General features: G+C 41.0%; 1 protein-coding gene across 1 annotated transcript in view; it reads left to right on the forward strand.

The window, feature by feature from the left end:
- Positions 1-27,500, forward strand: part of lrp1bb (low density lipoprotein receptor-related protein 1Bb) — a 393,420-nt gene that overhangs the window by 290,426 nt on the left and 75,494 nt on the right. The window contains exons 45-57 of the mRNA XM_070446279.1: positions 5,446-5,571; positions 6,480-6,608; positions 8,858-8,977; positions 10,256-10,369; positions 10,656-10,805; positions 11,129-11,251; positions 13,806-13,925; positions 14,648-14,776; positions 20,561-20,683; positions 20,914-21,054; positions 21,371-21,558; positions 23,055-23,238; positions 23,503-23,588. Coding sequence (XP_070302380.1) covers positions 5,446-5,571; positions 6,480-6,608; positions 8,858-8,977; positions 10,256-10,369; positions 10,656-10,805; positions 11,129-11,251; positions 13,806-13,925; positions 14,648-14,776; positions 20,561-20,683; positions 20,914-21,054; positions 21,371-21,558; positions 23,055-23,238; positions 23,503-23,588 — 1,733 coding nt within the window. The remainder of the gene's footprint in view (positions 1-5,445; positions 5,572-6,479; positions 6,609-8,857; positions 8,978-10,255; positions 10,370-10,655; positions 10,806-11,128; positions 11,252-13,805; positions 13,926-14,647; positions 14,777-20,560; positions 20,684-20,913; positions 21,055-21,370; positions 21,559-23,054; positions 23,239-23,502; positions 23,589-27,500) is intronic.

The raw sequence follows: 27,500 nt of genomic DNA on the forward strand, positions 1-27,500 counted from the left end.
CTGTTGTCCTGATTTAAAGAAGCAATAAAACTGGAGTACTTTAGACTAGTTGAGTATCTGGAGCATCAGCATTTGTGGGTTTGATTACAGGCTAAAAATGTCCAGAAACATTCTTGGCCAGAAACTTTCTTCTGAAACTTGTCAGTCTATTCTTGTTCTGATAAATGAAGGCTTTTCCATGAGAGAAATTGCCAAGAAACTGAAGATCTTGTACTACTCCTTGACAGAACAGAGCAAACTGGCACTAACCAGAATAGAAAGAGGAGTGGGAGGCCCCGGTGCACAACTGAGCAAGAGGACAAGTACATTAGAGTGTCTAGTTTGAGAAACAGACGCCTCATAGGTCCTCAACTGGCAGCTTCATTAAATAGTACCCACAAAACAACATTCTCAATGTCAACAGTGAAGAGGCGACTCCGGGATGCTGGCCTTCTAGGCAGAGTTGCAAAGAAAAATCCATATCTCAGACTGGCCAATAAAAGGAAAAGATTAAGATGGTCAAAAGAACACAGACACTGGACAGAGGAACTCTGCCTCGAAGGCCAGCATCCCGGAGTCGCCAAAATCAAATCAAACTGTATTTGTGGGTAAGGGTAAAAGTGACTAAGCAATCAGGATAAGCTGTATAATAAACAGAGTAGCAGCAGTGTATGTGAAGTGTGAAAGCGTGTCAATGTGTGAGTGTGTGTGGCGTCAATATACATGTGTGTGTGTGTATGTGTTTTGTGTGTGTTGGAGTGTCAGTGTAGTATGTGTGGGTAGAGTCTATCGAGTGTACATAGAGCCAGTGCAAAGGAGTCCGTGCAAAACGATTAAGATAAATAAATAAATAAGGGAGTCAATGTAAATAGTCCGGGTTGCCATTTGATTAACTGTTCAGCAGTCTCATGGCTTGGGGGTAGAAGCTGTTCAGTATAATGGTTTTGGAGTGACAGTCACAGGGACCCGGGTTTGAGTCCCAGTCAGGGTACCCCTCAATCCACTATATTGGTGTCAGGTGTTAGAAGGCGTTATTGAAAATATGTCCAAGACAAGTTTTAGTTACAGTACATTTGTGTTAAGCTAGTGATGTTTCTGTCAGATTTCTGTACTGCACATGTGATGGCAGAGTATGTAAATCAAATGTGCAACCGAATTGATATAAATCATCATGATATCATTCTGCCAGGTAGGCCTACCTTGCATTCAACATTTAATTGGGAAGGGTTTGGGGGAAAAACTTTGAAAATGACTGTTTCAGCAGGCATTGTGGATTTTATAGAGCCAACATACAGTATATCTTGCTTTTAGAAGTGTTTACTTCAGGCTGACTACTAGCATCTATTGAGTTGCAATGTCTCATAAATTGAATGTCCAAATAAACCTAAAGTATCTACAAAATTTGTTTTGCAGCGACACAATTCAAAATGAAGGCTACAGCTAAATTGTTTCCTTTTACTGTTTGCGATTCACAGATGATTCTTATGATTCCCATGATTCAATTTACCACGATTTAACCAAACCGCAATTACTACAATGGCGAAGCACGTCATTCATTCAAAGAATTGTGAAGAGGGGAATAGGTTATACAGTAAATTCAACTTTCATGGCCTAAACAAGATCAATAGGAGAGCTTTTTTGAGCTGCGTGTCTCATGTCTTGACTGTTCTTTCATGTGTTCTTGCAAAGAAACACCTGGCCTCTGCTGCCTGTCAGCTATTCCTCTATGTTCTTGTGGATTTATATTGAAAATTGGTGTAGATTTGAATGATTTTATGTGTGATATGTTTGTTAGTAACCTACTGCAGACCTGGGCAAACAATCCACCTACCACTATTGTCACTATGAACAGAGGGCAGGATAATGTTGACTGTATAGTAAGCCGCAGAAAAGCATAGTGCATAAGGGAAGTACCAACACACCTCGATAGGGGAGACACAAGCAAGCAGATGAGGAAATGTGGCTATATGGAAGAAATTATATAGTAAAACCTGCAAAATATGGAATCTAAACCAGGGGGAAATACACGACCATCCCCTGTGCCCAATAACAAATCACATAACCCTCCCCAAAGCATAAAGAAAAGTTTTGGACTAGCAACCCCACCCTAGTAAATTTACAACTGTACCTAAGCAAGTCAAACAATACTTTTAAAGTTCTCAAAGTACTCCCTGACGAAGGCCATGTTAAAATAAGTCAGAGTTTTAAATAGTTTGTTCTATTGAACATGCCATAACAATAAATGCATTTTAATCATATGAATAATGCCTTGGTCCTTTTAGTTTTCTTGCTGACCATTTAACCCCTTTGCCAAAGAACATCTACCTATAAAGTTCTACTATTATATCCCAGCAGCGCTTCCCTTCCTTTTGTTTTCTACAACTCATAAAGTTTGGTTTAATTTACTCAGAACTGTAACGTGTGCGCTGAGAGTCGGGAAGCAAGTTCAGGGAGTGAGTGTTTTAATAAATAAACGTAACATAATACAAAACACGAACAACGCACAGACATGACACTGGAACAGAAACAATAACGCCTGGGGAAGAAACGAAAGGGAGTGACATATAATCAGGGAGGTGATGGAGTCCAGGTGAGTCTCCGCAGGTGCGCGTAGCGATGGTGACAGTTGTGCGCCATAACGAGCAGCCTGGTGACCTAGAGGCTGGAAAGGGAGCACACGTGGCAAGAAATTTCATATAAGTAGACTATGAGAGATTTTGAACACAATGGTAATTAGTCCTTGTGTATAAAACTAGCATTCTCCCTAATCAAATTTCCGTCAAAATCCCTCTGGCTTCCTTGTCGTCTCTTTCTCTCTCTCAATTCATAGGGGTTTTATTGGCATGGGAAGCATGTTTACATTGCCAGAGCAAGTGAAATAAACAATCAACAAAAGTGAGAAGACACAAAACATAAAAAAATATATTAGAATATAACATTAAATATGACCCTCAAAAAGATAAAGACATTTCAAGTGTTATATTATCCGCTATGTACAGTGTTTTAGCAATGTAAATAGTTGTAGTAGGAATAGTAGGGGACGATAAATAAAGAGATAAATATTGGTGGTATTTACAATGTTGTTTGTGCTCCACTGGTTGCCCTTTCTCTTGCTCTTTCTCTCCTGCTGGCCAGTTGTTTTTCCTGTAACAAGCTGTGCTCCTTGAATCAACACCTGTCCTATTAATCCCTGTATGGCAGCAGGGCTAATGTGATGATGGTTACATGCATGTCCCACTAATTGCTGAGACTACAGAACTGCAGGAAGACCTGCCTGGTGGCCCCAGCATAGAGAGAGACTCCCAAAGGAGCCATCTGTCTGATGTATTCCTGCCTCCCTCTCTGTGACACTGTCCTACATTTACATAGCAACAACATCTGGGTTTAGCAGTAACCTAGGAGAGGTTGTATGTGTTTGTGTGTACAGGAGTTGATGATGCAGTGATCAATTTATTTCTTCGTGCTATGTATTCAAGGTCTTTTTTTAAATTTATTTTTATTTATGTTTTCATCAATATTTACTAATGTGATGTTTAGATGTAATTGACATGAAGTCTTTGACAATCATATATGTTTTACTAGAGTACAAGGAGGTAGAGGACTTAGCGGTATTGGCACTCTAGACATATTAGACAAGTTATGAATGCTTTCACTGATGTACTGCTTTGTAAATCACAGGTCATCGTGAAGTCAGGGCCAGGAACGTTTTTTGGCCTGGCTATTTATGGGGACTTCATCTTCTGGTCGGACTGGGCTCGCAGGGCCGTGCTACGATCCAACAAGTACACAGGTGGAGAGACCAAGGTTCTGCGAGCAGATATCCCCCACCAGCCCATGGGAATCATCGCTGTGACAAATGACTCCAACAGCTGTGAGTATCTAGACTTATGACACCAACTCCCTGGAATCTAGACTTACGACACCAACTCCCTGGAATCTAGACTTACGACACCAACTCCCTGGAATCTAGACTTACGACACCAACTCCCTGGAATCTTATCTCAAAAAGACAGGGATAGATTGTTTGTGAATGTTTGGGAGCCCATGTATGTCTGTGCAATGCACTTATACACACACATTATTTCTCTCCAATATGGAATGTGTAAGAGAAGAATAGATCTATTAGTGTAATAGTATTTTTTTTCATCTGGCTGTTGCAGATCTGTGCATTTGCCTACATTTGTCTGTTTAATTTATTTTGGGGTTTGGGGTTCTCTTTACTTATTGGTTTTCCAGTAGGACTCACAGCAGTGTATCTACAATCCAGGGCTCCTTCTCTTGATGTGAAGAAAATGGTGGGAATGATATATTAAGATGGTTTTATTTAGCTGGGGAGAAACTAAAGCTGGCAACGTAATTAATAAAAATAATCCCCGAGTTCGATAGGAGGGCTCTGAAGAGTGCATATACTAGGACATTGGGAAAAGTACTTAAGAGCTTCCCAACGGCTTGACTCTCTCTGTGAAGATGTTGAGGGACTTTTCCTTCTAATTTATTTCATCATCACAAATGATCGCAGACATAACTTTTTGACCTCTCCGTCTTGCCAATTGATAAGTAACAACCTGCAATGTATAAATTAATAAAACATTTATCCAAAGCTAATTACAGTACAGGTAATGCATCCATTTTAGTATGTATGTGATCCCTGCGGGCATTGAACCTAGATTGCTACCGTCACGCTATTACATGTAAAGCTGAGTCACACAGGACCGCTGTTCATCTCACCCCAGTTTTCCTCCTCCAGATAGTTAAATGTGAAGTCAATGTTTCCACATTTTCATCAGTCTTCCTGTCTGTCCTTCCTGATCCTCCCGTTCCTCTGTAATCAGATGAGGCCAACCTGAACCTGGGGGCTCTAGGAGTTCTTCCAGAGGCCTGCTGACTCATCCATCCATCCTCACACACATGCGCACACACACACACACCGACACATCCCTCACATACACATCCCCCACACACAGACACTGATGCGTGAATGAGAGACAGAGGTTTGGAGGGGAGGGAAGGAAAGGAAAGCTATGGTTCATTTGTCACGTGTCTCTCCGGTGAGCACTGGTGATGCCTGTGCTTTATTGTTTCCCCTCCCTCTGCATGCTTTGCTCTTTCTTTATCAGGGAGGATGAGACCATACCTGCTTGTTCCTGTCACACTGACTGAGCTAATGCGTCTTTTATGGTGGGCTGGTGGGAGCTGGGGGTTGTGACCGTTGGCGTTGAAATAAACTCTATGCTATTTGAGATTTAGCCCTTAATAATCTGGTGACGTTTAGTTTATTTGTCTCTCAGTATTATTAAAGGTTCCTATAAACAGTTGATATTCAACATTCGGAAATGCTTTGACGTTACAATATACTGTAATAATTGCAACCTCACTTTGTCTTTTTGCCTTCTGTTATGTCTATAGCATCTGTTGTTGGTCTCTTGTTATGTCTATAATATCTCTGGTTGGCTGTGTGTTTTGCAGGTGAGCTGTCCCCATGTAGAGTCAATAACGGTGGCTGTGGTGACCTGTGTTTGTTGACCCCAGATGGAAGAGTCAACTGTAGTTGTCGGGGAGCACGTGTCTTATTAGATGACAACAAATGCATTTGTAAGCCATGACATTTTGCCTTTTTAAACAGTCATACATTATATAACCTTGCAATTCTCACAACAAATATAATGTAGTTGATTGCTCTAGATTTTCAACTTAACAATATATTTTTTTCTGAGAGAAATGTTCCCTCTTTAGTTATTGTCTATACACTTTTATTCACTGGCAAGGACAGGCTGTTTTAGGCAGTTGTACTACTTTAACAACTGATTAACTTACTTTAGGTGGAGAATATACACTGACTATATCAAACATTAGGAACACCTTCCTAATATTGAGTTGCACCGCCCCACACCTTTGCCCTCAGAACAGCCTAAATTCGCCGGGGCATGTAGTCTACAAGATGTCGAAAGCGTTCCACAGGGATGCTGGCCCATGTTGACTCCAATGCTTCCCACAGTTGTGTCAAGTTGACTGGATCTCCTTTGGGTGGTGGACCATTCTGGATACACATGGGAAACTGCAGAGTTGTAGTTCTTGACAAAAACCGGTGGGCCTGGAACCTACTACCATACCCTGTTCAAAAGCACATAAATATTTTGTCTTTCCCATTCACCCTCTGAATGGCACACATACACAATCCATGTCTCAATTGTCCCCAAGCTTAGAAATCCTTCTTTAACCTATCTCCTCCCCTTCATCTACACTGATTGAAGTGGATTTAACAAGTGGCATCAATAAGGGATCATAGCTTTCACCTGGATTCACCTGGTCAGTCTGTCATGTTTTGTATACTCAGTGTACAGTGTATGTATTTTTGACATCAAGGTCATACTGGTACGTTTACAGCTAAGCTTAGTACAGCTTCTGCAAACTTTGAGACCACAGCTAAAGCCATTATGGTGAGAGAATAAATCAACATTTGACTTGACTAAGCTAATTAAACAAGTTATCTACTTTTACAGCAGAGAATTCCTCCTGCAACATCCACACAGAGTTTGAATGCGGAAACGGCGAGTGCATCAACTATCAGTTCACGTGTGATGGAGTAGCTCACTGCAAAGACAAGTCAGATGAGAAAATGCAATATTGTGGTAAGCAATTGATCTTACTATATATTGTCATATTGTCACTTCGTCTTAGGCCTAGCAAAACCTGTGCCAATATATCCTCCAAACACAGGCTTCTCGTGCATTATCACTTAACTACATGCTAACAAGATAGCCTGGTCAAATACGATGTGCTGTAACCATCCATATGGCATGACAACAATAGCAGGGTTGGCTACAACGCGACCTGATCACTGACAACGATGAGACAGCCTATAGGGAGGAGGTCAGAGACCTGGCAATGTGGTGCCAGGACAACAACCTCTCCCTCAAAGTGAGCAAGACAAAGGAGATGATCGTGGACTACAGGAAAAGGAGGGCTGAACAGGCCCCCATTAACATCGATGGGGCTGTAGTGGAGTGGGTCGAGAGTTTAAAGTTCCTCGGAGTCAACATCACTAAGGACCTATCATGGTCCAAACACACCAAGACAGTTGTGAAGAGGGCACGACAACACCTTTTTCTCCTCAGGAGACTGTAAAGATTTGGCAATAGTCCCCAGATCCTCAAAAAGTTATACAGCTGCACCATCGAGGGCATCCTGAATGGTTGCATCACCGCCTGGTATGGCAACTGCTCGGCATCCGTCCATAAGGCGCTACAGAGGGTAGTGTGTACGGCCCAATGCATCACTGGGGCCAAGCTTCCTGCCATCCATGACCCAAGTCATAGACTCTTCTCTCTGCTACCACACGACAAGTGTTACCGGAGCGTCATGTCTCGGTCCAAAAAGTTCCTTAACAGCTTCTACCCCCAAGCTATAAGACTGCTGAACAATTAATCAAATGACCACCCGGACTATTTACATTGACCCCCCACCCCCTACTCGCTGTTTATTATCTATGAATAGTCATTTTACCCCTACCTACAGTATATGTACAAATGACCTCGACTAACCTGTACCACCACACATTGACTCCGTACCGGTACCCCCTGCATATAGCCTCGTTATTGTTATGTAATTTTATTGTGTTTTTATTTAATTTTTTTACTTTAGTTTATTTAGTAAATGTTTTCTTAACTCTATTTCTTGAACTGCATTGTTGGTTAAGGGCTTGTAAGTAAGCATTTCACGGTAAGGTCTACACCTGTTGTATTCGGTGCATGTGACAAATAAAATTTGATTTATGGTTGTCGTTATGATTTATGGTTGTTGTTATGACAACCATACACTCTTAGAAAAAATTGGTATTTTGATAAATGTATTCATACAATTTCATCCTTCCACAAGATATAGTCCCAACACAAATGTAGGGTTGCTACCCAAGCTGGCTGGTCGTTCGTTCCATCGGTTCGGGTGACGTGACCCAGTCATTGAGTCTTTCTGTTCTGTATCTATGGACGTGACCCAGTCATTGAGTCTTTCTGTTCTGTATCTATGGACGTGACCCAGTCATTGAGTCTTTCTGTTCTGTATCTATGGACGTGACCCAGTCATTGAGTCTTTCTGTTCTGATCTATGGACGTGACCCAGTCATTGAGTCTTTCTGTTCTGTATCTATGGACGTGACCCAGTCATTGAGTCTTTCTGTTCTGGATCTATGGACGTGACCCAGTCATTGAGTCTTTCTGTTCTGTATCTAGAACGTGGACCCAGTCATTGAGTCTTTCTGTTCTGTATCTATGGACGTGACCCAGTCATTGAGTCTTTCTGTTCTGTATCTATGGACGTGACCCAGCCATTGAGTCTTTCTGTTCTGTATCTATGGACGTGACCCAGTCATTGAGTCTTTCTGTTCTGTATCTATGGACGCGACCCAGTCGTTCATTCTAAATGTTCTATTGCTATACTGGCTGACCGTTCTTATTCCTTGCTTGCTTGCTAGCCAACTACAGCTAGAAAAAAGGGTTCCAAAAGGATTCTTCGTCTGTCCCCATAGGCAAAAATGTTTTGGTTCCAGGGAGAACTCTTTTGGGTGCATTTTGAACCCGCTGTGGAAAGGTTCCTACATGGAACCCAAAAGGGTTCTGCCTGGAAACAAAATGATTCTACCTGGAACCAAAAAGGGTTCTTTAAAGGGTTATCCTATGGGGACAGCAGAAGAACCATTATAGGTTCTAGATAGACCCTCTTTTTTTCTAAGAGTGTAGAAGAATTGGCTAGAGCACATACAGTGTGGGACTATGCCAGTTGTAGTCTAGAGGACGTCATGTGAAGAAAGTGACAGTAGCCTAAGGACTACCATTAGCATTTCCTTTCAAAGTGAACATATTTTGTTTTGTCATTTCGCCAGACAACAGGATTTGTAGGAGAGGCTTCAGGGCATGCTACAACCAGCGCTGTGTGGCCAACAGTCGTTTTTGCGATGGGGTCGATGACTGTGGGGATAACTCAGACGAGGCCTTCTGTAACAGTGAGTATGGATAGACTGCTTAATCTCCCAGTCAATCCTGATACCTCAGAAGGCAGGTAACTCTCTGCTTACACTCTCTCTGTGTGTGGGTGGGTATGTGTGTGTGTGTGTGTGTGTGTGTGTGTGCAGCATTGCAGGCTCCACACTGGGCTAAGCCCATCTCTTTAATGAGCCCCAACATCACATACCAAGGATACCACATACCACATACATACCACTCCTCAGAGACAGAAGGGGAGGATGTTAGGCACAAAATGTTCGGAAAATTATCATTAAAGTGGCTCACTCTTCGTGTTGTTATTTTCGTCATGCAAAGATGGCCCCTAATCTCCAATATTTGTTATTGCTATTCAAATCAAGTGGTATTCAAAATCTTTGCTATTATGTTCGCTATTTTTTCAATTTTGTTTCTGGGGCTGTGATTCAGCAGTTGGCCCAGAGGAAAACAAACCTAGCACTGTTTAGCAGGAACTTAATGTTTTTTAAACCTGAAACAAGACAATTAAGAGAGGCTGTGAGGCAGCAGTTCTCTAAAGATGGATGAAGCTTTCCAGGACTGTAAAATCAGGCACATCTAGCTGTAATGTGTCTCAACGCAAGCAGTCGGTTCAGTTATTAATGGTAAATAATCAACAATACCCCTGTTAAAACATGTAATTATATGCATCTAAATGAAAAGACCAAAGTAAATTGAGCAAGAAAACCCCTTCTCTTCACTAGATCTATCAAAGATAATGTCTTAGTATCTAATGTGCAGTGGTTTATTTGTAGGGCTCATAATAACAGACCATAACTTGCTGTCCCATAAACTAAATGATCATAAATAAATCCTGAAATTATCATGTTTTAATATGACTCAATGTTATTTTTTTTTTGTTGCTTTGAACTAATTCAGCTCACCACACCACACACACACACACACACACACACACACACACACACACACACACACACACACACACACACACACACACACACACACACACACACACACACACACACACACACAACACACACACACACACACACACACACACACACACACACACACCACACACACACACACACACACACACAACACACACAACCACACACACACCACACACTGATATATATACTCCTGACATCCTCCCTATCCTAGATATTCTCCCTGAACCTGATGCTAAACACTACTGAGTCATCTACCTGGTTCACACTATTAAGTGCTCTCTACCTCCCTGATGATTTAGCATCGGGCCTTTTTGAAGTGTTAATTTCCCTTTCCCACTCTCCTCTCAGATGTCACGTGCGTGTCGTCTGAATCATCCTGCCAAGATGGGAGCTGTATCACCGGCTCAGCCTGGTGTAACCAGGTCATTGACTGTGCTGATGCCTCAGATGAAAAGAACTGCAGTAAGTTAAGCCTTGTCAAAGTGTGGTGTGTGATGATCCAAAAAAGTGTTAGTTTGCAAACATGGTAGCCTGCTATCACCATTGATGGATCACTTGGGTTCAGTCATCCAGCATTATCCAGATTATATTTACAGTCTTATTACACAGGTAAAATAGCAACTTAATGTACACTGTTAACTTGACTTTTACCTGTTTATACCTTATCCATCCAAATCCAGGAGAAGTGTTAGCGACTGTTTGCGGATTTGTAGTAGCTAATGTTTAGCTAGCTAATGTTTTTGTGTAGACCACACAGATTGCTCTGACTTCTACAAACTGGGGGTAAAAGAGAGAGTCTTCATTAGCTGTAACTCCACCTCACTGTGTATCCACCCCTCCTGGATCTGTGATGGAGCCAATGACTGTGGAGATTACGCAGATGAGACCAACTGCCAGGGTGAGTCTCTCCTCCTCTCTCGTCACGTCACGTCTCCTCTCATCACCTCTCTCATCTCGTGTCCTCTCCTCTCTTCTCATCTCTCCTCCTCTCTCCGTGCTCTATGCTTAGGGAAGAAAGATTGAGGAAGTCAGCTTCAATTAGAGAAGAGTTAGAGAAAATCATAAAACATAAATATGATTTCCTGAAGTGATTAGGCGAGACAGAATTAGGGATTCGCAGAGAGCTTAGGGAAAAGATAATGACCTGAATCATTACTGAATCACCACTGAATCACCTCTAACACCCAGATGGCTATTCCCTTCCATTGTTGTCTGCCCTAGTTTCCCATGGGCAGAAATGTGAAGAGGGCCACTTCGCCTGCCCAAGCGGTAACTGTATCTCCAGTGTGTGGCTGTGTGATGGACAGAAGGACTGTGAGGACGGGGCAGATGAATTTCAGTGTGGTAAGGCTTTGCTATGTTGATGGTCCGTTACATTACAAAGAGACGGTTTCTAAGACAGCTTGTCTGAATGACTTAAAGACATCTATAGGAAGCCACAAATCCAGTGTATTAATATGGACAGAAAGACTGATGACTTGGCCGATGAAGTTTAGTGCAGTAAGGGCTTGCTATGTTTATAAGACCATGTGGGTAGCAACATTACATTCCACTACAAAGAGACCATTTATTATTGGGCTTGTCTGAATGACTTCTAGACAACCACAGGAAGCCACAAATCCAGTGTTAGTCATGACAAATCAGTAATGATTAGAGTTAATTGTACAGTACGTCACAGAGTCATGTCTCTTCTACACATTCCATTGTGTATCCTCATTGTGTGTTTAATTGCATTTCCAAGCTGTCTGCTAACCTACTGGGTGTTGTAGAGAGAGTTTCTCTCCAGCCTCGATATTCAAATATAGCCACTTAAAAAGGACACAGTGTGTTTTTCTTTCCTGGCTTTGAATTAGCATATTCTACCTTTGTGTGTAACTATTAATTCATTAGCCATCAGTCATTATGAGTTGTTATCAGAGATGGAAACATGTGGGTTCACTGAAAAGTGACTGATATCTGAAAGGATCACATGGAATGTTCCTTTCACATGGAACCCTTTTACCCACTCTCACCAGGGAAGACAAGAACACTTCTAACCCACCTCTATGGTCCTCTTTAATGTATGCATAACTTACCATGACAAAGTAAAGGACTTTCCAATTAGATAGCTAGAGCATAACTGAGTCATGGTCTGGGTAAATATGCTATCAAACCAATATGCTATCATGTACACCATACATGTCATTGCTTCTGTCATCAAAGTGAAGAAAAATAATCTTCCAAGAGCGTTTGAGTGCCACTGAGGTGTTAATACGTATGCTCAACTCACTTCTGTCAGAGTTGGGCTTCAGATGAATAAATGCACTGAACTACTGAGGAATTCATTCATTTTGATAAAATGGCCCACATAAATAACACTGTCATATGTGTTAACTGCCTTGAAGAGTGAGATCATGCTTGTTTGTTGAAGTGAAATACATTACAGTAAATTGTCTAAATCAAGGGGAAAATGCAGATTGGTAATCGTATTTAATGAATTACATGTTAACTGGGTGACTCATAGGATACCATTTAATCTAACATGATTCTGTGTACCATCAATGGAGTGAAGAACATGTTCCAATTCATTTAGCTAAGTGCTTCATTATTGTTTGAATTTATTTGAATTAGAAATCATGGTATCGAGAATCAAAAATGTACTGTAGCTCCTTTCAAAGCTGAGCAGAATGATGCTGCTGTCTGAATGGCATTCAGTCTGTTAGATGTTTAGAATTGGCATTCCCAGGACAAATAGAAGATATTCCAATTTCGCTAAGTTAATTACCATATAAAAAGCCAATGATATTGACAAATTATAGTAAAGGAAAATAGTTTGAAGAAAATGTCATTTTCTCTGGTAATCAAAAATCTCACAACTGATTAGATGAAATACTTGTCATTGTAAAACGTCTGATGAGCTTTCCCAGTACAGTGAAATACCATGGAAGCCTAAGATATGGAATATTAGCATTTCTTCTAAACTGAATGGACCTTTGCGAGACTGGGAGAGACAGAGGCACTGGATCTAGGCCCCCAAGGGAGGGTGGTTCTGTGAAGTTCAATGAATCCCGATATGAAGATATTTGTTCCTATCTGTATCTCCATCATCTGTGATTGTCCTGTTCAACAGTATAAGACTTATTTTTGATTTACAGCATGTAAATCAGTGTGACCTTGATAGGAAAAGCATATATGATCTATGAATAGACACCAGACTTCKGTTCATGACATGCATATTTAAATACTTATTTTCAAATAATGTGGCAAATCAGCAACCTATTTATTTCAAATACATTATTTAATATACCTTTAGGACCGAACAGACCTAGGTTCAAATGCACGGAGTATTGAAATAATTCAATTTGTCTGTGTATTTTAGTATTTTCAAATACACGCCAATACTTTCCAAGTGTATTTCCAAATACATCGCAATATTAAACTATGTGCATTTTCAAAGAATTTGTGTGCAATTTGTATGTTACGATTTTGTTCTGGATAAATGACTAAAATGTCATTATTTCAGTAGGGAGTACATTCTCAAATCATAGACCCTTTGGCAATATTTGTTATTCTTCACATTGTTGCATTATGCAAACCTCCAGCCATTTGATTTAGAAAATAAAAACGTAAATGTAAATGGGTTTTTTTCTTTTCATATTTGTAACCAGTCGGCTCTCCTTAAAACCCCTACAGATGTTTTATACTAAAAACTGAAGAAGAGAAAACACAACGTCTTCTAATTGGCTCCAAGGCCAGTAACCCTCTCTGAAAATAGAAAGGCTAAGGGGCAAATGAGAAAAGTGTGCTTTGATTGAAAAGAACTAGGCGACTTCTACTACAGTGTGTTGTTTTTGTCATTTTTTTCTTTCACTTACGTGTTTAGATTTATGGTGTTGGGAATGTGCTGTTTCTCCCCTAGACTCCTCTTGCCTGTGGAACCAGTTTGCCTGCTCTAAGAACAAGTGCATCGCCAAGCAGTGGCTGTGTGATGGAGAGAACGATTGTGAGGACGGACTGGATGAGAGTGTGCAGATCTGTGGTAAGTACCCACGGTCATGTGGCAATACTTTGGGTGAAGGCAACATGTATCTCAAACATGCAGTTTGAGACCAGTCTGACAACCTGAKTGCAACATTGTAGAACATTGTTTTGAGACCAGTTATAGACCTTTGAGTTTTAGACTAGGCTCTTGAAATTATGCACAGAAATGAAATTAAAGAGATTAAAAATACTTTGACGACGTGGTGAGGGAAAATTGATTTTTCATCATTATAGCCAAGAGGCAGAGCAATTTCACAGCATAAATGAGATGTTACAATAATTAATTTCCCAATAAACAGAAATAATCATACAACAATAAATAGAAAATGTTTGCTGGAAACAGTGGTATAATTGGATTGTAATAGAAATGTCAAGGCAATATTAATGAAATAGCCCTAAACCTTTCCCTACACTTTTGCAATTGAAAGCAAGAAAGTGCATTTTAACCAGACAAGCATTATTGAGCAAATGTACTTCAGTTTATTTTCACAGAATGAGGATTTTCATTAATTGCTTTGTATTGTCTCTGAGGCCACATAAAACGTAACAGATCTTGTACGATATAGGCCTATGCTTGAATGTAAGTGGCAAGAAGGGAATGGATATTATAATATATCCATTCTACGTTGTAACTCATAGTGGTCTTAGGATGTAGTTCAGCTTAGTACATTATGCAGTTTGCTTGACCTTTCCCCTCTTTCCCCCTATTTGCCCCCTCAGGTTTGGTAACGTGTGCTCCAGGGTTATTCAGCTGCCCTGGGTCCTACGCCTGTGTCCCCAAACACTGGCTCTGTGACGGGGAGAGAGACTGTCCTGATGGCAGCGACGAACTGGCTGCAGCTGGATGTGGTAAGTTTGCAATGGCCCTCCATATTAATGTTAGATAGTAAAGATAGTGTTGTCTGTGGCTCTATCTGTTAGATGACAACAATAGATCACTCCATGTCAATGTTGATTGGGTAACACTTGACATTGTTTTCCCTGTTACTATGTACTATAGCTACACAGTAATAACTATAGTAAAAACATAGTAGTTAAATAGGTAATTGTGTGTAATTACATGTTAATAAGGTTGTAGCACAATCAGTTATTACACAATTGGAAAAAGGAATGTGTAATTACACATCCACTTGCTGAAGGTTATTCCACATGTTTAATTACTGATGTTATTACACATATACTTGTTCCACTATGTAAGTAATGTTTTGTAATAACACATTTCAAAGCCACCTGTGAATTACCATGTTAATAACTCAACCCAAAATCTGTCCTAGTTACATGTAACTACAAGGTGCCACTACCATCAAATCCACATGTAATACCAGGATTAATAAATAGGCTAGGACCTGGTAACACCATTCTGTATACATCTGTCCCTTCTTTGGACACTGTGCTAACAAACCTCCAAACGAGCTTCAACGCCATACAACACTCCTTCCATGGCCTCCAACTGCTTTTAAATGCTAGTAAAACTAAGTGCATGCTCTTCAACCGATTGCTGCCCGCACCCTCCCGCCCGACTAGCATCACTGCTCTGGACGGTTCTGACCTGGAATATGTGGACAACTACAAATACCTAGGTGTCTGGTTAGACTGTAAACTCTCCTTCCAGACTCACATTAAGCATCTCCAATCCAAAATTAAATCTAGAATTGGCTTCCTATTTCGCAACAAAGCCTCCTTTACTCATGCCGCCAAACATACCCTCGTAAACTGACTATCCTACCGATCCTTGACTTCGGCGATGTCATTTACAAAATAGCCCCCAACACTCAGCAAACTGGATGTAGTCTATCACAGTGCCATCCGTTTTATCACCAAAGCCCCATATACAGTGGGGAGAACAAGTATTTGATACACTGCCGATTTTGCAGGTTTTCCTACTTACAAAGCATGTAGAGGTCTGTAATTTTTATCATAGGTACACTTCAACTGTGAGAGACGGAATCTAAAACAAAAATCCAGAAAATCACATTGTATGATTTTTAAATAATTAATTTGCATTTTATTGCATGACATAAGTATTTGATCACCTACCAACCAGTAAGAATTCCGGCTCTCACAGACGCTGTTTTAGTTTTTCTTTAAGAAGCCTCCTGTTCTCCACTCATTACCTGTATTAACTGCACCTGTTTGAACTCGTTACCTGTATAAAAGACACCTGTCCACACACTCAATCAAACAGATTCCAACCTCTCCACAATGGCCAAGACCAGAGAGCTGTGTAAGGACATCAGGGATAAAATTGTAGACCTGCACAAGGCTGGGATGGGCTACAGGACAATAGGCAAGCACTTGGTGAGAAGGAAACAACTGTTGCGCAATTATTAGAAAATGGAAGAAATTCAAGATGACGGTCATCACCCTCGGTCTGGGGCTCCATGCAAGATTTCACCTCGTGGGGCATCAATGATCATGAGGAAGGTGAGGGATCAGCCAGAACTACACGGCAGGACCTGGTCAATGACCTGAAGAGAGCTGGGACACCAGTCTCAAAGAAAACCATTAGTAACACACTACGCCGTCATGGATTAAAATCTGCAGCGCACGCAAGGTCCCCCTGCTTAAGCCAGTGCATGTCAGGCCTGTCTGAAGTTTGCCAATGACCATCTGGATGATCCAGAGGAGGAATGGGAGAAGGTCATGTGGTCTGATGAGACAAAAATAGAGCTTTTTGGTCTAACTCCACTCGCCGTGTTTGGAGGAAGAAGAAGTATGAGTACACCCCAAGAAACACCATCCCAACCGTGAAGCATGGAGGTGGAAACATCATTCTTTGGGGATGCTTTTCTGCAAGGGGACAGGACGACTGCACTATTGAGGGGAGGATGGATGGGGCCATGTATCGCGAGATCTTGGCCAACAACCTCCTTCCCTCAGTAAGAGCATTGAAGATGGGTCGTGGCTGGGTCTTCCAGCATGACAACGACACAAAGCACACAGCCATGGCAACTAAGGAGTGGCTCCGTAAGAAATCTCAAGGTCCTGGGTGGCCTAGCCAGTCTCCAGACCTGAACCCAATAGAAAATCTTTGGAGGGAGCTGAAACTCCGGTATTGGGCCCAGCGACAGCCCCGAAACCTGAAGGATCTGGAAAAGATCTGTAGGGAGGAGTGGGCCAAAATCCCTGCCGCAGTGTGTGCAAACCTAGTCAAGAACTACAGGAAACGTATGATCTCTGTAATTGCAAACAAAGGTTTCTGTACCAAATATTAAGTTCTGCTTTTCTGATGTAACAAATACTTATGTCATGCAATAAAATGCAAATTAATTACTTAAAAATCATACAATGTGATTTTCTGGATTTTTGTTTTAGATTCCGTCTCTCATAGTTGAAGTGTACCTATGATAAAAATTACAGACCTCTACACGCTTTGTAAGTAGGAAAACCTGCAAAATCGGCAGTGTATCAAATACTTGTTCTCCCCACTGTACTACCCACCACTGCAACCTATATGCTCTCGTTGGCTGGCCCTCACTACATATCCGTCGCCAAACCCACTGGCTCCAGGTCATCTATAAGTCTTTGCTAGGTAATTCCCCGCCTTATCGCAGCTCACTGGTCACCATACCAACACCCACACGTAGCACACGTTCCAGCAGGTACAGTTGAAGTCGGAAGTTTACATACACTTAGGTTGGAGTCATTAAAACTAGTTTTTCAACCACTCCACACGTTTCTTGTTAACAAACTATAGTTTTGGCAAGTCGGTTAGGACATCTACTTTGTGCATGACAAAGTAATTTTTCCAACAATTGTTTACAGATTATTTAACTTATAATTCACTGTATCACAATTCCAGTGGGTCAGAAGTTTCCATACACTAAGTTGACTGTGCCTTTAAAGAGCTTGGAAAATTCCAGAAAATGATGCCATGGCTTTAGAAGCTTCTGTTAGGCTAATTGACATCATTTTAGTCAATTGGAGGTGTATCTGTGGATGTATTTCAAGGCCTACCTTCAAACTCAGTGCCTCTTTGCTTGACATCATGGGAAAATCAAACAAAATCAGCCAAGACCTCAGAAATAAAATTGTAGACTTCCACAAGTCTGGTTCATCCTTGGGAGCAATTTCCAAATGCCTGAAGGTACCACGTTCATCTGTACAAACAATAGTACGCAAATATAAACACCATGAGACCATGCAGCCGTCATACCGCTCAGGAAGGAGATGCGTTCTGTCTCCTAGAGATGAACGTACTTTGGTGTGAAAAGTGCAAATCAATCCCAGAACAACAGCAAAGGACCTTGTGAAGATGCTGGAGGAAACAGGTACAAAAGTATCTATATCCACAGTAAAACGAGTCCTATATTGACATAATCTGAAAGGCGCTCAGCAAGGAAGAAACCACTGCTCAAAAACCGCCATAAAAAAGCCAGACTACGGTTTGCAACTGCACATGGTGACAAAGATCGTACTTTTTGGAGAAATGTCCTCTGGTCTGATGAAACAAAAATAGAACTGCTTGGCCATAATGACCATCGTTATGTTTGGAGGGATAAAAAGGGGAGGCTTGCAAGCATACTTCCAAAGTTGTGGCAAAATGGCTTAAGGACAACAAAGTCAAGGTATTGGAGTGGCCATCGTAAAGCCCTGACCTCAATCCTATAGAAAATTTGTGGGCAGAACTGAAAAAGCGTGTGCGAGCAAGGAGGCCTACAAACCTGACTCAGTTACACCAGCTCTGTCAGGAGGAATTGGACAAAATTCAGCCAACTTATTGTGGGAAGCTTGTGGAAGGCTACCCGAAATGTTTGACCCAAGTTAAACATTTTAAAGGCAATGCTACCAAATACTAATTGAGTGTATGTAAATTTATGACCCACTGAGAATGTGATGAAAGAAATCAAATCTGAAATAAATCATTCTCTCTACTATTATTCTGACATTTCACATTCTTAAAAGAAATTGTTGATCCTACCTGACCTAAGACAGGGAAATTTTACATGGATTAGATGTCAGGAATTGTTTAAAACGGATGTATTTGGCTAAGGTGTATGTAAACTTCCGACTTCAACTTTATATTGCACTGGTCATCCCCAAAGCCAACACTTAATTTGGCCGCCTTTCCTTCCAGTTCTCTGCTGCCAATGACTGGAACGAATTGCAACATTCTCTGAAGCTGGAGTCTTATATCTCCCTCTCTAACTTTCTGCATCAGCTGTCAGAGCAGCTTACCAATCACTGTACCTGTACACAGCCAATCTGTAAATAGCACACCCAACTACCTCATCCCCATATTATTACTTACCCATTTGCTCTTTTTTGCAACCCAGTATCTCTACTTGCACATCATCATCTGCACATCTATCACTCCAGTATTAATGCTAAATTGTAATTATTTTCGCCTCTATGGCCTAGTTATTGCCCACCTCCCTAATCTTCTACATTTGCACACACTGTACATAGATCTTTCTATTTTTCTTTTCTTTTGTGTTATTGACAGTACGTTTGTTTATGTGTAACTCTGTGTTGTTGTTTTTGTCGCACTGCTATGCTTTATCTTGACCAGGTCGCAGTTGTAAATGAGAACTTGTTCTCAACTGGCCTAAAGGTGAAATAAAATACAATAAAAAAACAACAACAATTGTAACAAGGCACACCCTGTCATTAACTGCTGGTCATTTTCAATTAGTTTATTTCTATTGTACATTTCTATTGTACATACTAAACCGAAAGTAAAAGATGCAAAAATGAAAGTTAAGACCGGGAAGCATAGAAATAGCGCACATATTTTAGACTTGCTTTCAATGAGAATGACAAATATGTAACTCACATTTCTATGTGAATTTGGTCTCGTTGCCCAAAAAGTTACATATTGCAGCTTTAATCTAAAGTGAAGTGACATTTTTTTTAATTACTTTGTAGTTACAATGTAACATCCTTTGCAAACAATAGGCTAACCAGGAGAAAATAAGGAGACAGGAGAACATTTTTCAGTTGGACTTATCTTTAATGGATTTGACAAACCATTCAAATTCAATTCCCCATATCAGAATCAATGGAATAACTATTTTAGTTGGCTTTACCACTCTGTGTTAGTATGTTTTACTAACTAAGATTTCCACATTATTCACTAAAGTAGCTAGCTAGCCAAGCACTGGCACAATGTCAACAAGTTTTCCAACTCGGTCAATAAACGTTACTAAATCGCCATAAAACTCATGAAACATTTAGTTTACAATGTTATTTCATCATTTTTTGACACTTACATTGCATCTTTGCACGTTACAAACATATTAAAACATAACAAATTAAGAGACAGAAATGGCATGTGGCTTCCATTTTGGCTGCAGAGGAGAGTGTGAGAGGTCAGTGTGATRTCACTACCTTGCGTTCCTCTGACGTCTTGTTTTCCCTCTTTTTAATGGGCAAACATACAATATCAGTCACTAAATAGTGAACAAAAAAGGTTAACAAAATGTTTAATGAGTTTTTTTGGGGGGGGATTTTGGAGAAGTTAGAGTTCACCAGGAATAAAAATGAAAGTGATAAGAAAATACCTCCTCCACCTCCACCCCACTTCCTCCAGTGCTGACTCCATATTGTTGAGCATATGCATTGTGATGCCACATCTCTAGAGTGATGTTGACTCATAATGTAACCCTTCAACATTGTTTCTCACCCCCCTAGCACCCAACAACACATGTAATGAGGACTCCTTCCGTTGCCACAACAAAGCCTGCGTCCCCCTGCGTTTTGTCTGTGATCATGACGATGACTGTGGGGATGGATCTGACGAGTCACTTGAATGTGGCAAGTAGATTTGTTGCTTTGTCTTCATTACCACAGAGTAATAACTGAGTAATAACATTGTATTACATTATAACAGAGTTAAAACTCATTAAGACCTTACTGTAACAGAAAATTAGTTGGAAGTAGAATGCCTTTACAGTAATCTAACTTGGATCTGCGATGATGTGTTGGCCTGTGTGAGTGTCAGTTAGTGAGGCTGCAGCGCTCTCTTTGTATCTCTGGCTCTGCAGAGTACCGGTCCTGTGGACCTGAGGAGTTTCGCTGTGGGGACGGCCGCTGCCTGCTGAGTGCTCAGTGGGAGTGTGACGGCTACCCGGACTGTCCTGACGGATCTGACGAGCTGCCCCTGAACCTCAAATGCCTGGCTGCAGGTAATGTAGTCTACTGCTGTTAGTACTTTCTGGCTGTAGGTAGTATAGTCTACTGCTGTTTGCTTTGATACAAGTACTGTCTGCTGCTGTTTGGTTCTCTCTACAGTACGAATCTATCCATTACTGTCAGCAGTCTAACTAATAGAGGATAGAAACCAAAGATATGAAGACTGTACGAGTAAAACTTTCCAAATAGCATTCATCTGTTGATCTTGGAATCTTGAATAAAGTTAATCTGATTTACCAAAATGCAGTATAAAAAATGACTATTGGAAATACTTTTTGCTTCACCATTGAGTTATAAATTACCTTCCAGGGAGTCTGTGCAACGGTTCATTCTTCATGTGTTCCAATGGACGCTGCATCTCTGAAGGGAGTCTGTGTGACAAGAAAGACGACTGTGGAGACAGGTCCGATGAGAAGAACTGCAACGTGAACGAGTGTCTGAATCGCAGAGTCAGTGGCTGTACACAGGACTGTCAGGAACTTCCTGTTGGATACAAGGTAGGAATCACCACACTCGGGCCTTGATACGTAACTTGGACAACTACACATGGACCAGTATACTCAGAATCATAATCAAGGTTAGTTTTCCTTTCATCAGGTTTTATAAGTTCTTGATATCCAATCCTTAGTTCTGTCAGAGACAGATTGATAGGTGAACAGTTTTAACATGCTGGAGCGTTTGCAGGTATTACCAATAATAATTTACATTTTACATTTACATTCTTTTTTGCATTTAATAATGTAGCCAAAACAATAGACACGTTTTAAATAAGTACAGAACCTGAGTTTAATCAAGGAAACTGTATTGTTTCTGAAATATTTTGTATGCAGAAGCCTATAACACAGCACTGGTAAAGTGCCAACATTATTATCTCCTTATTTTCATGATTAAAATGATTGATTATGTTGTGCCTGAGGCTATATTAGGCTTACCCACACAAGCTAAAAACACACACACACAGTCAAGCAAGCAAGCACAGTCAATCCATCACAGGTTATACACACAGTACAGTAGGATCCTATCATCATATTGTATACACACCTATGCTATGGATACAAGTGATGAAATATGAGTAAATGGTTTTGGGAAGGCTTCCTTGCCAGCTGTCCAGGAGCGTGTTTGTTTGCTGGTCAAAGAGAAAGGCTGTGTCTCAAATGACACCCTATTCCCTAGTGTACTACTTTTTTACCAAAGTCCTATGTGCCCTAGATAGGGAATATGGTGCCATTTGAGCCACAGCCAGAGAGAAGGACAGTTCTGCTGAGTGTTCTGAGGGGTGACTGTGCTATTCTGCTGTCTGGCCTGGATCCAGGGCACGGTCGTCGCTCCAGGGTGACCCCACAGCCATCAGAGATGTCAGAATAACACACTCTGACCCTCACTCTGGGTTCTCCCCTTGCCCCCTCCTTGCCCCCCTCTTGCCCCCTCCTTGCCCCCTGCTCTCTGCATTACAAAGTGACCAACAAGGATAGAGTAAAAAAGTATTCCCTGACCTGGCTGACTAGAGACTGAAGCATAACAGAGCTGGATGACCAGAGAGCACATCAACAGAGACCCCTAGCTCATCCATCTGGCCTGAACAGATATATCAGCAGAAAGGCCTGGAAGGTTAGAACTGTAGATCAGAGAGGAATTTAAGCAGTGGCCAGTAACAGCTGATACAGTAATTTTGGGCTGGATTTGCTGAATGGCAGCAGTTTTATTTTATTTTGTATTGTTGTATTGCCATGACATGTACAGTATGTCATCATACTTATGCCAGTGTTTTTTTATTGGTATTGTGTTATTTTCTAAGTAGATGTACTGGCAAATTGAGAAGTTAGATTTAAGTGAGTGTTACAGTTTAAAATTGTAGCTGAATGTCCCTCTGTCTCTGCAAAGCATTTACTGTATCAACCAGCTGCTGCAATATCTTGAGTAAATAGACTACAATTTGTTCAATTTGTCTAGACTAAAATATGCTCCATTACTTCTCTGTTTGTGTGATGATCAGTGCAAGTGTTGGCCTGGATTCCGGCTGAAGGATGACGGGAAAACGTGTGTGGACGTTGATGAATGTTCCTCCAGCCTGCCCTGCAGCCAGCGTTGCATCAACACCTATGGATCCTTCAAGTGTCTGTGTGTGGACGGCTACGAAGCCCTGGAGCGCAGCCCCAACACCTGCAAGGCTCTCTCAGGTAAGGATATTCACGTCTTGGTAATTAGCTTGTAGTGTATTAACCTGCTGTCCGTCAGAATGGTTCTCTAGTGATGTACAGTATTTCACAAGAGATGTTCTAAGGGATGTTTACCTATTTTCAGAAATGTCAAGCTTAGTACTGTAGAATACCGGTACTGTACTGCAGTCTGATGGAATGGTTCCAGTGACACATTGGATTCCAGTGTTTTTTGTTTTTGTTTACCTTATTCTAAAGGACATTTGTTTGTTCTCATCCTTTCAGTGGAGGAACCTTTTCTCATACTGGCAGATCATCATGAAATCAGGAAACTAAGTGTGGATGGATCAAACTACACCATTTTGAAACAGGTAAGAGGAAACCATATATCTACAAGATAATATAGAAAACATATATCTACACAAGTGAAAGTATTTGTTTTAAACTGATGCCAAAATATGCATACGAATCTTAGTCTGTCTGTCACTTTGTTTTGGAAAGATAAGACCGTCTCAGGGTAAAATGACAGAAACCAGAAGATCAAGTGCACACAATTAGATCTGTAACCGTATCTGGTTTGCATATATTTATCCCTGTCAGTAAAATTTACCTTGCTACTACCCTGCCATGTTGCATTTAGTTAAGATTTTACATTTGAGTCATTTAGCAGATGTTCTTATCCAGAGCAACTTACAATTAGTGCATTCATAGTTGTCCTTGTCTTGTGTTTCACATGTCTCTGATTCATCTGCTGACTTTGACTGTTAATGAGAGAGAGGGGGAGAGAGGGGGGGAGAGAGAGAGAGATTAAAACCGGATCATGAAATGGAACCGTGAAACCTTAATGGTGCAACAATTAAGATCTGTATAGTGACACATCTGTTATAACAAGTGGCCCACAATACTGGCCCGTTGAAAACACCCTCATTTAGCCCTATTAATACTCTCTGCCTGCAAAGTGAGTCATTATGTAAATCAGTTAAATGTAGTCTATTTAGTGTCTTCTTTGTACTAAGTACTGACACTTTTTTGTATATCATTGCCTAGCAGGTAGCCTAGCGGTTAAGAGAGTTGGGCCAGTAACTGAAAGGTCACTGGTTCAAATCCCAGTGACCTTTCACTTGGATTTGAAGATGAATCATCTGCTGATGTGCCCTTGAGTGATTAGCATTTAACTCTAACTGCTCTGGATGAAAGATTCTGCTAATTTACTAAAATGGAAACTGATAAATGTATGGTATATTGCATTTAATGTCTTTGTACAAAATACTGACACCTTTTCATGGATCACTGCCTAAGCTAATTGAATCATGTACGGTATCTTGTTTGTATTTTAATTTCAAAGTGATCCAGGTTACTTAGATACAGGTATAGTTATTTGGAGAGATAATGGACTTTCTTACAGCAAAATGTTCACTATGATCACAGTACTTCTCATTCCTATTTCATAGTAAATATTTTAGCAGAGATATATGTGGTCTAGGTTGCCTAGCCTGACCTTGTTATGAAGAGGAGATGATAGTTGAGATGTTGTGTCAGAAGAGCCACAGCTGCTTGCTTCTTACAGAGAGAGCTCTGTATTACAGTATATACCCTGTGTACCATCTACGTTTAGGCATTACATCATTTTGTCATTCTCCAGCTTGTCAACCTTCCAATTTCAATGTGATTCTTCACTCGCCCTCCCTGTGGGGGAGTCGACCTGCTCGTGTTGATTGACAGTGGGAAATAGTGTTAGTGAGGTCCCTACGGAGAATCTATTTCAATCACGGTTAGGCCTCATCACCACTGTCATGTTAGCCACTTGAATCCCAGGTTCATTTTATGAATCACACACTCTGAGAATAGAGTTTAACCTGGGGGAATTCTATAGGGGCCTATTGAGAATCATCTCTTCCTCCTGACTCTGTTGAGTGGCCTGGCTRGCCTCAGCAGCAATCATTCACTTTAATCACTATGTTAGCATTAATGGAAGCTGAAGTGGGGGGATCTGCATATGGCCATCTCTACTAAGTAGCGCTGCTGCATTACTGTCTGGCTGACACTCCACTGACCTCGTGTCAGTGTATCAAACCATTACATGTTCAATGTAAGCCATGCCACTAATGACTTTATGTAAATCTGAGATGATGATCCAATCAGCATGTTACAGTTATTAACCCTTTTCATCAGATGGAATGTATCTGGACTTAATCACACAACAAATGCAGTTGAGTCATCTTACCATATCCATCATTTTCATACAATTAGGTCTACAATATACTTTATTATGCCTGATGATAGGACTACATACAATAGGCCTACTTTGGACCTCTGTCTTTCTCCTCCTTTGTATTATTAAATGTAAGAGATTGAGTCCGCCCATATGCAGTCCTTTCCTCCAATGAGCTGCTCTGTCTGAGAGAGAGAGGAAAGAGAGTGCTCCCCTAGAGAGGTCCCTAAGGATACTGGCGCAGGCTGTCTTTGAGGGTGTTGATGATCTGATGAAGATGTCTGGTACAGCCTGTCAGATTCTCCGACACCTTATCCTGGCACCTGCCGTGCAGCCCAGCAGAGGAGGTGCAATTGTTAAGGGAGTGTTTCCTATCTGACTGACAGGGGGTCTTCTGAACATGACAGCAAGAGATGTACCTCACTCTTATGTCTTTGATAGGATAGGGCTTCTCTTGGTAGTGCTTCAGTTTTCACTGGGTTTAAGAAAATAGCTGAAGACAGTCACTGCATTTCGCAGGAGACTCATGCATGCTTTTATTACAAGCAGGCTTGACTACTGTAATGCTCTCCTGTCTGGTCTACCCAAGAAAGCCATTAGTCAACTGCAAAACATACAGAATGCTGCAGCACGGGTACTGACCAAGACCAGAAGGAGAGCACACATTACATAGGTTTTAAAGTCTCTGCACTGGCTGCCTATGAGTTTAAGAATTCATGTTAAGATGATTTTATTGGTTTTTAAATCAATCCATGATTGTGCACCCCAATACATGTCAGACATGCTTTTAAGTTATGTAACCAGTAGGTCCCTCAGATACTCTGGCACTGGTCTTTTAACTATCCCAAAGCCTTGGGCCAAGAGGCATGGCGAGGCAGTCTTTAGATGTTATACCCCCAGCCTCTGGAATAGCCTGTCAGAGAACCTGAAGGGGGCCTTAACTGTGTACATATTTAAAAGAGATCTTAAAACACATTTTTAGCTTTGCTTTTCCTTAGCGTGCTTTTTAGTTGTTTACTTAGTTTCATTGTTTTGTTTTTTATCTTGTTTGTTTTGAAGTAAATATTTCAGCATTTATTTTCATTGCTCATTTTCCTGTCCAACACCGTCACCACGTGACCAAACTGAACTATATTCTACAGGTTAGCTAGACTCCTATCCCCAAGCGTGTGTGCCAAATTTCATTACTCCCAGTCAAACAGATCAATAAATATAAACATGTGCCCATTATAGCACATAAGAAACAATACTGTGCAGCCGTATTCATTGACCTGGCCAAGGCTTTCGACTCTGTCAATCACCACATCCTCATCGGCAGACTCGATAGCCTTGGTTTCTCAAATGATTGCACTCGCCTGGTTCACCAACTACTTCTCTGATAGAGTCAGTGTGTCAATCGGAGGGCCTGTTGTCCGGGCCTCTGGCAGTCTCTATGGGGGTGCCACAGGGTTCAATTCTTGGACCGACTCTCTTCTCTGTATACATCAATGATGTCGCTCTTGCTGCTGGTGAGTCTCTGATCCACCGCTACGCAGACGACACCATTCTCTATACATCTGGCCCTTCTTTGAACACTGTGTTAACAACCGTCCAGACGAGCTTCAATGCCATACAACTCTCCTTACAAGTAAAACTAAATGCATGCCGCCTCTCCTTCCAGTTCTCTGCTGCCAATGACTGGAACGAACTACAAAAATCTCTGAAACTGGAAACACTTATCTCCCTCACTAGCTTTAAGCACCAGCTGTCAGAGAAGCTCACAGATTACTGCACCTGTACATAGCCCATCTATAATCTACCTCTCCCCTACTGTATTTATTTGTTTTATTATTTCGCTCCTTTGCACCCAATTATTTCTATCTCTACTTTGCACATTCTTCCACTGCAAATCTACCATTCCAGTGTTTTACTTGCTATATTGTATTTACTTCGCCACCATGGCCTTTTTTTTGCCTTTACCTCCCTTATCTCACCTCATTTGCTCACATTGTATATAGACTTATTTTTCTACTGTATTATTGACTTTATGTTTGTTTTACTCCATGTGTAACTCTGTGTTGTTGTATGTGTC

Source organism: Salvelinus sp. IW2-2015, linkage group LG2, assembly GCF_002910315.2.
Source record: "Salvelinus sp. IW2-2015 linkage group LG2, ASM291031v2, whole genome shotgun sequence".
Lineage (NCBI taxonomy): Eukaryota > Metazoa > Chordata > Actinopteri > Salmoniformes > Salmonidae > Salvelinus > Salvelinus sp. IW2-2015.